Here is a 14,179-nt window from a genome sequence, read left to right on the forward strand (position 1 = left end):
AATATATATTATACATATATTTGAGATGGTTTCTTGCTCTGTCACCCAGGCTGGAGTGCAGTGGCGCGATCTCGGCTCACTGCAACCTCCGCCTCCTGGGTTCAAGTGATTCTCCTGCCTCAGCCTCCCAAGTAGCTGGGATTACAGGCGTCTGCCACCACGCTCGGCTAATTTTTGTATTTTTAGTAGAGACAGGGTTTCACCATGTTGGCGAGGCTGGTCTCAAACTCCTAACCTCAGGTGATCCACCTGCCTCGGCCTCTGAACGTCCTGGGATTACAGGTGTGAGCCACCACACCTGGCCAGAAGGCCCATATTTAAAGGACCCTATGCCAGTGTTACATTATACCCCAGATGATTCCTACACCCTGGCCCCAAGTTTTGGCCAGCCTAGGTAGCAGGCTATGGGAACTGGATGTTCACAGTTCTTTGAGTTGACAGGGAGATGCTGGGCATTGGAATCTAGGACAGACATTAACTGACACTGACTATGTTACAGCCCAGTGAAACAAGTTCTTTCAAATTCAATCATGGTGGACACATCTTTTCCTTGAAAGTCAACATTTCAGAACTGATTGCGAATGGAGGATAGTCCAATTCCTCTACTTACTCATTGGTAAAGATTCTCACCCGTCTCTGTATACTTCTTATGTTGGCTTTCTAAGAGAGTAGATAAACTGGGGACTCTGTAATGAAGTCATAAAAGCAACCAAAAATATTTTGGAGTATTTTTCAGGTGCCTTGAAAACTATTAGTTAAATTCTTCTTCCTGTTTTAAAACTATAGGGTGATGGCCGGGCGCAGTGGCTCACACCTGAGATCCCAACACTTTGGGAGGCCAAGGCAGGAGGATCACCTGAGGTCAGGAGTTCAAGACCAGCCTGGCCAACATGGTGAAACCCCATCTCTACTAAAAATACAAAAAAATTAGCTGGGCTTGGTGGCACACATCCACAATCCCAGCTACTGGAGAGGCTGAGACAGGAGAATCATTTGAACCTGGAAGGCAGAGTTTGCAATAAGCCGAGATTGTGCCACTGCACTCCAGCCTGGGGGACAGAGCGAGACTCTGTCTTAAACAAACAAACAAAAAACTATTGGGTGAACACAACTGCAAATTCACTACCATATTCTTGATGTTCGTATGCCAGGCGTCAGATGGCACAAATGCCATGAACCTCATTATCTCCTTCCCTAAAGCCCTCTAGTGGCCCCCCATTGGTGGTTAATAGATGCTCAAAGAGAAAGAGGGACTAGAGAAGCTAAGGCTCTGGCCCAGGAAAGCAGCTCCTTTAGGAATATGAACAAATGTCATTCTCTCTCCTCCAGCTCATCCACTGGGTCTGTCGGTCTCCCCACGCCTGGTAGCCCGTGAGGGCCAGCGATTCTCCCTCTCTCTCCACAGTGAGAGCAAGGTGCTAATCCTCTTCTGTAACTTGGTGGGGTCAGGGCAGCAGGCTAGCAGGTATGTTTAACTTTATTCTTTTTTCATGTGGTGCCTGGGATTTGTAGACCTGTACTTGGGAGCCTGTCTAGAGTAAAATTAAACATTTATTTCCAAGGTTAATAAACTAGGAGCCAGAAGTAGGGTCCTTTCTGATTAAGAGGATTAGAAATATCTGCCTTAAGCATTTGGCTAACATCATCATTCCTAACCGTGAAACATCAGAGGCCTTCCAATTAATCGGAGGAACAATTTTTACTGCCCTCACCAGTGTTATTTTATATTGTAAAACTAGGCGGTGCAGTGCTAAAAGAAACTGGCTATAAGAAAAGAGGTGATAATTTGGTTGTCTGTCCAGAAAACCAAGAACTGGAAAGTGATTGGCAGTAAGGAGAGGTTCAGGAAATTTATGGGTTATATAACAAATACACAAAAACAGATACCTTTCTTATATAGCCCAAATCAAGTATTTAAAAGACAGAATTACGTTAAGATATATTTAGATGGATAAAATGTTTCTAAAATGTATCTTGAATAATAAACTGGTAAAAACAAAAAGAGATTATTTAATAATAATTAAACTATTATTAATTAGCTCAGCTTTTAAAAATCAATTAGCCCAGCCTTACTTATTGAATAATTCATTAACTTAGTAGTATGAAATACATCATTTTTATCATGTAATAAATACAGATATTTTGTTTAATTGCATATTCTTCTGCCTGTATTACAATATTTTAGTAATTTCAGAATTATGGTATATTTCATATTACTAGAGAGCGAGTGAATTATTCAAAAGTAAGGCTGGGCTAATTGATTTCTTTGTTTCTTTTTATTTTAAATAGTCAGCTTTTTACTCCTGCTATGAATTCACATGTATAAATTTCAGGTTGACTAGAGAGGTAACTATAGAAAAGGAAGCCATGAAATAACTTAAAAACGGCTGAGGTGGGTGGATCATGAGGTCAGGAGTTCGAGACCATCCTGGCTAACGCGGTGAAACCCCATCTCTACTAAAAGTACAAAAAACTATCTGGGTGTGGTGGCACACACCTGTAGTTCCAGCTACTCGGGAGGCTGTGGCAGGAGAATTGCTTGAACCTAGGAGGCAGAGGTTGCAGTTGGCCGAGATCGCACCACTGTACTCCAGCCTGGGTGACAGAGCAAGACTCTGTCTCAAAAAAAATAAAATAAAATAAAATAAAAAATAAAATAAAAAAATAACTTAAAGACAACATGGGAGAATATTTATGTCCTTGGGTAGGGGCTAGTTTAACATCAAAGTCAGGAGGCTGTAAAGGAAAAGGCTGATGTTTTAAATATATTTAAAAATTCAAACTAAAAGCAAATTTGAAAGGCAAAGGGCAAATAAGGAAAGATATTTATGCCATGTGAGAGGCGAAGGATTTATGTCCATCCTCGAATTTTCCAGCTCTTGAAAATTAAGGAGATAAATACCCTTGGTGAAATGAACCACAGAGATGAACATTAGTTCACAGAAGAAATACAAGCATAGGTTAAAATATTCAGCATCAGCCCAGCATGGTGGCTCACGCCTGTAATCCCAGCACTTTGAGAGGCTGAGGCGGGTGGATCACCTGAGGTCAGGAGTTCGAGACCAGCCTGACCAACATGGAGAAACCTCATCCCTATTAAAAATACAAAAGTAGCCGGGCGTGGTGGCTCATGTGTGTAATCCCAGCTACTCGGGAGGCTGAGGCAGGAGAATTGCTTGAACCCGGGAGGTGGAGGTTGCGGTGAGCCGAGATTGCACCATTGCACTCCAGCCTGGACAATAAGAGTGAAACTCCATCTCAAAAAAGAAAAAAAAAAATCAGCATAATTTGTAGTGGGAGAAATTCTGGTTGCAATAGCAAGATACTATTCTTAACCTCTTAGATTGTTAAATGATTTTTAGAAATTGGTATTACTCATTCTGGGCCAGAGTCCGGGGAATCAGGTAAATTGGTATGGCTTTTTGGAGGACAGTTTGGGAAGAAAGAGCTTTCGTCTTGACTTTCTACTTCTGGAACTTCACCCTAAGGGAATAATTGTGCACTCGAAGGTTATGTCCAAGGTTATATCAAGTTCCTGCGATAAGCAAGCATTGTTTAAATAAAAACTTGGAATGCCTCACAGTACAGGATGGATTAAGTAAACTGATCTGTCCATACAACAATGGACACACAGTGCCCTCGCCTGTCCAGACAGATCACCTCATATTTGTGTTCTACTTTAGCCAATTTTATTCAACAGTTTCACATTCTTACCTCATTGGGTCTTCACACAGGCTGCAGCGAGGCCAGGAAGCAGTGAGTGGCTAGTGATTTGTCCAGGAGTACCCACGGCAGAGTTAGGGCCCACAGGCACAAGCTCACCCAGCATTCCGTACACCGTGAGCTCACTGCTGTGCGCTTACTATGTTGGGACATGGATACCATCCCCAGTGATGAGAATACTCCTGATACCCCAAACCAAAGTTGTGTCATCTGGATTTATGTCTCTGCCTTGCCTTCCCCTGGCTCCAAGCTTCTCTTACTCTATTCCCTGCTGTGGGGAAGAGACTTTGCCAGCTAGCTGGTCATTGGGAGTAATCTGTTTACACAGCAGCATCTACCTGGCTTTGTGTTACTGGGCCTCTGTTTACACTGCAGTGTCTCCATTTGTTGCAAGGTTCTCTGATTGGCAATTTTGTGTTGTGTTTGGCTTTAAAAAGCATTTACATTATTTTTAATCGACACATAATTGTACATATTGATGGGGTACAGAGTGATATTTTGATACATGTATATAGTGTGTAATGATCAAATCAGGGTAATTGGCATAACCATCACCTCAAACATTTATCATTTCTTTGTGTTGGGAAGACTCAAAATCCTATCCTCTAGCTATTGAAAACATACAATAAATTATTGTTAACAATAGTCACTCTATACTGCTATAAAACAGTAGAGCTTGTTATCCTATCTAGCTATAATTTTTATTCATTACCTAACCTTTTCCTATCCCCCACCAGCCCCTCCCAGCCTCTAGCAGAACTACTATTATACTCTACGTCTGTGACATTAACTTTTTTAGATTCCACATGAGGGAGTACATGCAGTATTTATCCTTCTGTGCCTGACTGATTTCTCTTAACACAATGTCCTCCAGCCTCATCCATCTTGCCACAAACAACAGGATTTCATTCCTTTTTTATGGGTGCATAGTATTCCACGGTGTATATAGACTACATTTTCTTTTTCATTTCTTTTCCGTTCATCCACTGATGTACACTTAGGTTGATTTGGAATCTTGGCTATTGTGAATAGCCCTGCAACAAACACAGGAGTGCAGAGATCTCTTTGACATGATGATCTTTCCTTTGGATAAATACCCAGTAGTGGGATGGCGGGGTCACATGGTGGTTCTATTTTTAGTTTTTTGAAGAACCTCCATGCTGTTCTCCACGGTGTCTCCATTCCCACCAAGAGTGTATAAGAGTTCCCTTTTCTCCATATCCTCACCAGCGTTTGTTATTTCTTGTCTTTTTGATAATAGCCATCCTAACTGGGATAAGATGATGTCTCATTGGGGTTTTGACTTGCATTTCCCTGATAATTAGTGACGTTGGGCATTTTTTCATATGCCTGTTGGCTACGTGTGTCTTTTTGAGAAATGTCTATTCAGACCCTTTGCCCATTTTTAAATGGGATTCTTTGCTTTTATTGCTGTTGAGTTTTTGTGCTTGGCTCTTGTCACTTATTCTATTGAGAGGAAGCCAGGGTTAGAACAACCACTCGTGACTGGTGGATGTTGCTGGTTTTTCCTTTGCTGGGATAACCCGATTTCCTTGGATTTTCAGGTTTGGGCCGCCTTTCCTGATAAGGGAAGACAGAGCTGTTTCCTGGGCCCAGCTCCAGCAGTCTATCCTCAGCAAGGTCCGCCATCTTATGAAGAGTGAGGCCCCTGTACAGGTCAGTGGTGTGCGTGTGTGTGTGTGCATGTGTGTGTGTGTGTGCGTGTGTGTGTGTGTGTACGTGTGCGTGCATGTGCATGCGTGTGTGTGGGTGTGTGTATTGGGAGGGGTGGAATTTAGGGTAGCTCAGGAGAGGAGAATTTGCTGTTAAAGAGTGCTCATACTGTTTTATAAAATGACTTTGATTTATGTGCAAGGAAGTAACCATCTTATAGTCTGTAGTGTTTTACTTTTGTGCCATTACAAAATACCTTTGATAGACAGAGCTTTTTCTTATTAAATCTTTCAAAACACCATTGGGAAAATGGCATTTATATTAAAACGAAATTTTTTTTTCACATTTTCCATCACTCCCTAAGCATTTACATTATTATTCCCAATTTTGTATGTTTATGGCTTACCATAGTTTTTCCTAGAAGATAGCAGATTGTAATAAATTGTGACTTCATGTTTAAATCAACAATTTCAAGGGACTTGAGATACAATTTCTGTGGAAAATTAAAATGGATGATTATGTCCAAATCTGAAAATCTAGATGTTAAAATAATTTTGTCCAGTTTTTTAAAAACTAAGATAACTCAAAGGAAAACAACATTTGCCTTATTTATTTATTCTCAGATTGATAGTTTCCAAACAAAAACAATATGTTTAAAAACTATTGATTTTTTTATTTTTAGTTCCTATAATATCAGAAACTATTCTGATGGTTGCTTGACACAGAAGATGTTGAAATTTTTAGGGACAGGTCAGTTGTATCAGATTCCTATTGTCCCCTAAATATTCCCATCGTAAAAGCTTTTTATTTGGGGCACACACATCTTAGAGATAATTCCTCATAATTCATGTTCCTTCCTGCTCAGCAAAAAACATATGTTTGATTTAGGATTTATACCAAATAACACTTTGTTAAAAACCTTCACTACATTTGTCCCAACTTTTATCTCTAAAGGATTTTGTTCAATGTACTGTAGATCAGATCCGCCAAAGTGCCCAAATTAGAAACTCCACTGCAAGTAGGTCAGTCTATCCGGTGAGAGTTTTGCCTTCTCCCAAACCCTGAGCTACTGATTATTGCAATGGATGAAACTATGTTTTTCTTTTTTTTTTTTTTTTTGAGATGGAGTCTCGCTCTGTCGCCCAGGCCAGAGTGCAGTGGCGCGATCTCAGCTCACTGCAAGCTCCGCCTCCCGGGTTCACGTCATTCTCCTGCCTCAGCCTCCCAAGTAGCTGGGACCATAGGCGCCTGCCACTACGCCCGGCTAACTTTTTTTGTATTTTTTAGTAGAGACAGGGTTTCACTGTGTTAGCCAGGATGGTCTCGATCTCCTGACCTCGTGATCCGCCGGCCTTGGCCTCCCAGAGTGCTGGGATTACAGGCATGAGCCACCGCGCCCGGCCGGATGAAACTATTTTCATGTGAGCATTTAACTCAGCTGTCCTTACTCTTACCTGCTCACACACTTGTCCTGTTTTTTTTTGTTTGTTTTATTTGTTGTTGTTGTTGTTGTTGTTGTTGTTTTTGAGATGGAGTCTCGCACTGTTGCCAGGCTGGAGTGCAGTGGTGTGATCTTGGCTCACTGCAACCTCCACCTCCCGAGTTCAAGTGATTCTCCTGCCTCAGCCTCCCGAGTTGCTAGGACTACAGGCGAGCACCACCACATCCAGCTAATTTTTGTATATTTAGTAGACACAGGGTTTCACCATGTTGGCCAGGATGGTCTCAATCTCTTGGCCTCGTGATCCTCCCACCTCAGCCTCCCAAAGTGCTGGGATTACAGGCTTGAGCCACCGCACCCAGCCACACCTGTACTTTTGCCTCCATACCTTTGCAGTCATTTCAGCTTTATTTTATTTTTGAGACAGGGTCTTACTCTGACACCCAGGCTGGAGTGCAGTGGTGTGGTAATGGCTCACTGCATCTTTGACCTCCCAGGCTCAAGTGATCCTCCCACCTCCGCCTCCTGAGTAGCTGGGACTACAGGTGTATGCTACTGCACCCAGCTAACTTTTTTTGTTTGTTTGTTAGAGACAGTTTCACCATTTTGCCTAGGGTGATCTTGAACTCCCAGGCTCAGTTGATCCATCTGCCTCAGCCTCCCAAAGTGTTGGGATTACAGGTGTGAGCCACTGTGCCCAGCCCAATTTCAATTTTAGAAATGGATCAAGCAATCAATGGGGCCAGCAAAATCCTAATACAGGCAACCTTTGACTCAGCTACAGATACTTTTCCACAGATTCACGGGTAAATGTATGGTCAGACATGATTTTCTGTAGGAGTAATGTGTTCTAGATGGTTGTGAGGCTTCCAGGCTAGCCCACCCATTTAACCCATAATTCTTTTAATACTATATTAAATACTGGCTCAAATATAGTCATTTGAAGAAAATATATTCAGGAGTCTCAACATTGAACTGAAGAGATTAAACATATTGTATTGAAGGTTTGGACATGAACTTCCCTAGCCAAGAATTGAGAACAGGAAAGTTTCTTACAAAAATGATCAGTTTACTGGATAGGATTAATTTGCATGTATTATGAAAAAAATACGAGCTATCATTGCCAATTTTTTTTTTAAAGAGATAGAGTCCCATTCTGTTGGCCAGGCTGGAGTGTGGTGGTGTGATCATAGCTCACTGCAGCCTTGAACTCCTGGGCTCAAGTGATCCTCCCACCTCATCCTTCCAAGTAGCTGGGACTACAAGCACCTGCCATCATGCCTGGTTAATTATTTTAAATTTTTTGCAGGGATAGGGTCTCACTGTGTTGCCCAGGTTGGTCTTGAACTCCTGGCTTCAATAAGTCCTCCCACATTGGACTCCTAAAGTGCTGGGATTACAGGCATGAGCCACCATGCCTGGCTACCCAAACATTTTTATGGTATTTTGTAAATGGGGGTGTGTGAGGCCAGCACTATTCATGTGCAGGCAGAGTAGGCTGCCTCTGTGCAGATGTTGGTGCCGTGATGATGGCTGACTTTTGCTGTCCAAACGACAAGGCTCCATTAGGGGCGGAGGAAAAAGAGTTTTCTCCCCCAGATTTAAGTTAACATTCTCCTTAGGGAGAATACCCTTCTGTGGCCAACCTCAATCAAAGCCCCTGAAGTCATCTTACTTCCAGATGTTGATTTCCTCTTTGTTGAAGCCGTAGATGAACTGGAACGTGGTTAGAGTCTGGCTAGACATATGAGCTCCCTGCCCTTCACACTCAAGACGCCCTGCAGCCCAGTTCCAGTTCACCCGCCAGCCTTGTGGCCAATGCTCCCTGCACACATCAGCTCCCACAGCCAAAGGGGTCAGCTCACAGCTCTCTGCATCTGTTTCGGGTCATTCTGTCCTACCATGTGTCATTCCTCTTTCCTGGAATTATGATGCTTTTCTCTAGTTTTCCTCTCATAATTCAACCTATATTTCCTCCATGGTTTTTAAGAAAACATGTCTGCCTTTTACCTTTGTCAGAGTTTGGAAGAAAATTTTTTTTTATTTCTGGTTGTCAAGATCATCAGTGACAAATTTAAGCACCTATTTCTTTTATTTGAATGAAGACCCCATTGATTTTTTAAAAAAATTTTGGTAAAAGATATATACATGTATTTATTTTAACCACTCATAAGTGTATATTAATTACATTTACAATGTTGTATCACCATCACTACTATGTATACTCCCGATTTTTTCATCATCAACAAAAACTTTATTAAACACTATACTGATTAAAACAAAAACTTTATACCTATTAAAAAACTAAAATGTTGGCCGGATGTCGTGGCTCACGCCTGTACTCCCAGCACTTTGGGAGGCCGAGGCAGGCGGATCACCTGAGGTCCAGAGCTCAAGACCAACCTGGCCAGCATGGTGAAACCCCATCTCTACTAAAAATACAAAAATTAGCCAGGTGTGGTGGTGGGCGCCTGTAATCCCAGCTACCCGGGAGGCTGAGGCAGGAGAATCGCTTGAACTGGGGAGGAGGAGTTTGTAGTGAGCCAAGATCGTACCACTGCACTCCAGCCTGGGTGACAGAGCAAGACTGTCTCAAAAAAATAAACAAACAAACAAACTATACCTATTAAACAGCGATTCCCCGTTTTCTCGTCTCCTAGCTCCTTGTAACTACCATTCTACTTTCTATCTGTATGAATTTTCCTATTTTAGGTGTCTTATATAACTAGAATAATATAATATTTATCTTTTTTACATCTGGCTTATTTCACTAAATGTCATGTTTTCAAGGGTCATCTATGTTGTAGCATATCTCAGAATTTCCTTCATTTGTTTTTTTCTTTTTTGAGATGGAGTTTCACTCTTGTTGCCCAGCCTGGAGTGCAATGGCGTGATCTCAGCTCACTGCAACCTCCACCTCCCAGATTCAAGTGATTCTCCTGCCTCAGCCTCCCGAGTAGCTGGGATTACAGGCGCCCGCCACCACACCCAGCCAATTTTTTTGTATTTTTAGTAGTGACAGGGCTTCTCCATGTTGGTCAGGCTGATCTCGAACTCCTGACTTCAGGTGATCCACCTGCCTCAACCTCCCAAAGTGCTGGGATTACAGGCATGAGCCACCGCACTGGGCTGCCTTCATTTTTAAGGCTAAATAATATTCCGTTGTGTATATATCCCACAATTTGTTTATCCATTGTTGGTGGACACTTAGGTTGTTTCTTTCTTTTGACTTGTAAATCATCCTGCCGTGAACATTGGTGTATAAATATCTGTTCAAGCCCCTCCTCGCGACTCTTAGATATACACCTAAGAGAATTAAAGGTTATATGGTAGTTCAACATTTAACCTTTTGAGAAACTGCTGAACTGTTTTCTACAGTAGCTGTACCATTTTACATTCCCACCAGCAATGCATAAGTGTTCCAGTTTCTCCAAATTCTTGCCAATGCTTGTTATTTTCCATTAAAAAAAAAAAAAATTAGGCCAGGTACGGTGGCTCACGCCTGTAATCCCAGCACTTTGGGAGGCCGAGGCGGGTGAGGTCAGGAGATCGAGACCATCCTGGCTAACATGGTGAAACCCCGTCCCTACTAAAAATACAAAAAATTAGCCGGGCGTGGTGGTGGGCACCTGTAGTCCCAGCTACTCGGGAGGCTGAGGCAGAGAATGGCATGAACCCGGGAGGCGGAGCTTGCAGTGAGCCAAGATTGCGCCACTGCACTCCAACCTGGGCGACAGAGCAAGATTCCATCTCAAAATAAATAAATAAATAAATAAGTAAATAAAACATAAAAAATATTTAATTGTAAGCTGGGCACGGTGGCTCATGCCTGTAATCCCAGCACTTTGGGAGGCCGAGGTGGGCAGATCACATGAGGTCAGGAGTTCAAGAGCAGCCTGGCCAACATGGTGAAACCCCATCTCTACTAAAAATAGAAAAATTAGCCAGGCGTGATGGCAGATGCCTGTAATTCCAGCTACTCAGGAGGCTGAGGCAGGAGAATCACTTGAACTCGGGAGGCGGAGGTTGTAGTGAGCCGAGATTGTGCCACTGCACTCCAGCCTGGGCGACAGAGTGAGACTTCGTTGCCTCAAAAAAAAATTTAATTATAGCCATCCCAGTGGGTGTGAAGTGGTACCTCAATGTGGTCTTGATTTGCATTTCTCTAATGACTAATGATGTTGCTGATCTTTTCATGGGCTTCTTGGCCATCTGTACATCTTTGGAGAAATATCTACTCAAATGTTTGCCCATTTTTCAATTGAGTTGTTCATTCCATTGAATTTTTAAGAGGCATCTTCCATTAAATATGTCATTGTAAGCCTCATTTCAATTTCAGAAAAGTTAGCATATAATAAACACATATCTTAGAATAATAGCTAAGGTGTTACCTCTTTATGTGGCTTATTTTAAAATGTATAAATATTTACTTTGCCTGTAGAATATACATGAACTGGCTTTTAGAAAATTGTCTCATTGTGGGGATGATTTTCATCTTAATAAAGTAGGTTAAGTTACCTATTAAAAATTAATTAACATGATGGATTAATGTTCCATTAAATGTACCAGTATCTGCTCCAGTTAAGCATTTGCTATTTAAACACACTGTGTTCATTTTTGGGGGGAAGATTTAATGTGATTAAACACAGTATTAGATCACTGCATTGCAAGGTATAGTGTGAATCTTTGAAAAAAGTGAAGTTTTCGTCTCTTAATTTTGAATTCTAATTATTACGGGAATATTCAAAATACACTATGGAAAATAATGATTATATTTTTTAATGTAGGCGCCACTTTAGTGTCTAATTTAAATCAATATAGGGGCTACATAATGACCCATGTCTGTTTTTGTCTTCGCAGAACCTGGGGTCTCTGTTCTCCATCCGTGTCGTAGGACTCTCTGTGGCCTGCAGCTATTTGTCTCCGAAGGACAGTCGGCCCCTCTGTCACTGGGCAGTTGACAGGTAAGGGGGAAGGTCCAGGTTCAGTAAGTTAATGAACACTTTCTTATTTGACCAGAGTCCTTTGAGGGTATATGTCAATGAGATTGCTCATAGTATTCGTTATTCTTGATCACTTACCTCTCCAGTACCAGGCACTATGTTAGATCATTGGGCAGATTCTGTGCTTTGAACCCTTATGTCTAGAGAGGCACTGTTATGTCCACTTCAAAGATGGGGGGGACACCAATGTTCTCAGAGGTTAGTTAACTTGATCACACTTAAACAGCTAGTTAATAGGCAAGCCCAAATTTGAACCCAGATTGATCTAATTAAAACCCAAATTCGGCCGGGCATGGTGGTTCACGCCTGTAATCCCAGCACTTTTGGAGGCTGAGGTGGGTGGATTGCCTGGGGTCAGGATTTTGAGACCAGTCTGACCAACGTGGTGAAACCCCATCTCTACTAAAAATACAAAAAAATTAGCCGGGCGTGGTAGCACGCACCTATAATCCTAGCTACTTGGGAGGCTGAGGCAGGGGAATTGCTTGAACCAGGGAGGTGGAGGTTGCAGTGAGCCGAGATCGCACCACTGCACTCCAGCCTGGGCGACAGAGCAAGACTCCATCTCAAAAAACAAAAACAAAAACAAAACACCAAATTCGTTCAATTAGGTCATGCTCCTGAATTCAACAGGAATATCTCCCTAGGGTACGTGAAGATTCTACAGCTGATTCATTGGTCCTAAACTATGAGATTGTGGACTGTGTCTGAGGCTTAAAGCCAGTGTGGCTGTGTCTCTGGTAGCTACCTTGATAGCCTTCTGGTGCGTGTGGCCTTGCAAAACAATCCCCAGGTCATTGCAACATCTATGGGGCAGTTCTGCTCTATAAATGAACTGTCTGGCACTTCTCTTTATTTTCCCATAGACCCCCAGGTTCTCAGTAAGGTCCTCTGATTTCCTGACTTGGTCAGCCAAATTCAACCTGACTGAGATGGGCCTCTCCCCTTGTAAAGAGACCAGGAACCAGGGTAGCGGATGAGCCAGAAGGTTCTGTGACCTACACCCCATCCACATCCTGCTTGGCTGGCAGATGCTTTTGCTTTACAGAGTTAGGGAGGCAGGAGAAGGATCATCAAGGGCCTGCTTGGGTCTCCCAGGGAGAGGGAGCCCCAGGAAGAGGAACCCCCTTCCCACACTCAGTCTTGGAGAAAGCCCAAAGTGGTTCTGTAAACTGCCAGCATATGAGCTGATTGTCACCAGCCCATGACAAGAACTTGAGAGGAAGCACTTACGAATGTTAAAGCAGTATGACAGAGCAATCTGTAATATGATGGATATGATAATTTCTTTTAAAAACAGAACTTATATTTTATATGTCTTTCCTCACCCCCCACTACTTTTTAAAATTATTTATTTATTTATTTATTTATTTATTTATTTTTGAGACAGAGTCTCGCTTTGTCTTCCAGGCTCGAGTGCAGTGGTGCAATCTCAGCTCCCTGCAGCCTCCGCCTTCTGGGTTCGAGCGATTTTCCTGCCTCAGCCTCCCAAGTAGCTGGGATTATAGGCAAGCGTCACCACACCTGGCTAATTTTTGTATTTTTAGTAGGGACAGGGTTTCATCATGTTGGTCAGGCTGGTCTCGAACTCCTGACCTCAAGTGATCCACCTGCCTCTGCCTTCCAAAGTGTTGGGATTACAGGCGTGAGCCACTGCATCTGGCCTATTATTTCTTTTTATAAAAGTGTTGGTCTGCAGTGGTTTGGAAACAAACCATCAAACAAACCGTACTATTTACCATAAGTAGTTTGAGAAGCACTAGAATTGAGTAGAGTTCTACAGTAAGCTGACCATCCTAAAGCATATTCTCTTGAGGTCACGCCCCTCCTGGCCCACACCTTCCATTCACTGGACATCTTACCTCAGTCTGGCCGCTGTTCACCCCACTCCCATCCCCACCCCACCCCACAATGCCAGTCCCAGCCCTCCTGATACAGCTCTCTCTGGCATCTGATGTGACCTTACCTCTTTCACAGGGCTCCCCATTTAGCCCTTGCCCTGCCTCTTCCATGCCTATCCCAGCATCTCCTTGTTCTATAGGAAATTCTTTCTTTCTTTTTGATAAAATACACAGAACGTAAAATTACTTTTTTTTTGAGATGGAGTCTCACTCTGTCACCTAGGCTGGAATGCAATGGCGCAATCTTGGCTCACTGCAACCTCCGCCTCCTGGGTTCAAGCGATTCTTCTGCCTCAGCCTTCCAAGTAGCTGGGACTACAGGTGTGTGCCACCACGCCCATCTAATTTTTTGTATTTTTAGTAGAGACGGGGTTTCACCGTGGTAGCCAGGATGGGCTTGATCTCCTGACCTCGTGATCCACACGCCTCAGCCTCCC

At 42.8% G+C, this 14,179-nt stretch overlaps 1 protein-coding gene across 6 annotated transcripts in view; it reads left to right on the top strand.

The window, feature by feature from the left end:
• USP43 (ubiquitin specific peptidase 43) overlaps positions 1-14,179 on the top strand; it is an 89,311-nt gene that overhangs the window by 41,176 nt on the left and 33,956 nt on the right. For all 6 annotated transcript variants that reach the window (XM_058431021.1, XM_058431027.1, XM_058431024.1 and 3 more), the window contains 3 exons: positions 1,330-1,465; positions 5,289-5,400; positions 11,699-11,802. In XM_058431021.1, coding sequence (XP_058287004.1) covers positions 1,330-1,465; positions 5,289-5,400; positions 11,699-11,802 — 352 coding nt within the window. The remainder of the gene's footprint in view (positions 1-1,329; positions 1,466-5,288; positions 5,401-11,698; positions 11,803-14,179) is intronic.

This window comes from Hylobates moloch, unplaced genomic scaffold (assembly GCF_009828535.3).
Source record: "Hylobates moloch isolate HMO894 unplaced genomic scaffold, HMol_V3 SCAFFOLD_19, whole genome shotgun sequence".
Lineage (NCBI taxonomy): Eukaryota > Metazoa > Chordata > Mammalia > Primates > Hylobatidae > Hylobates > Hylobates moloch.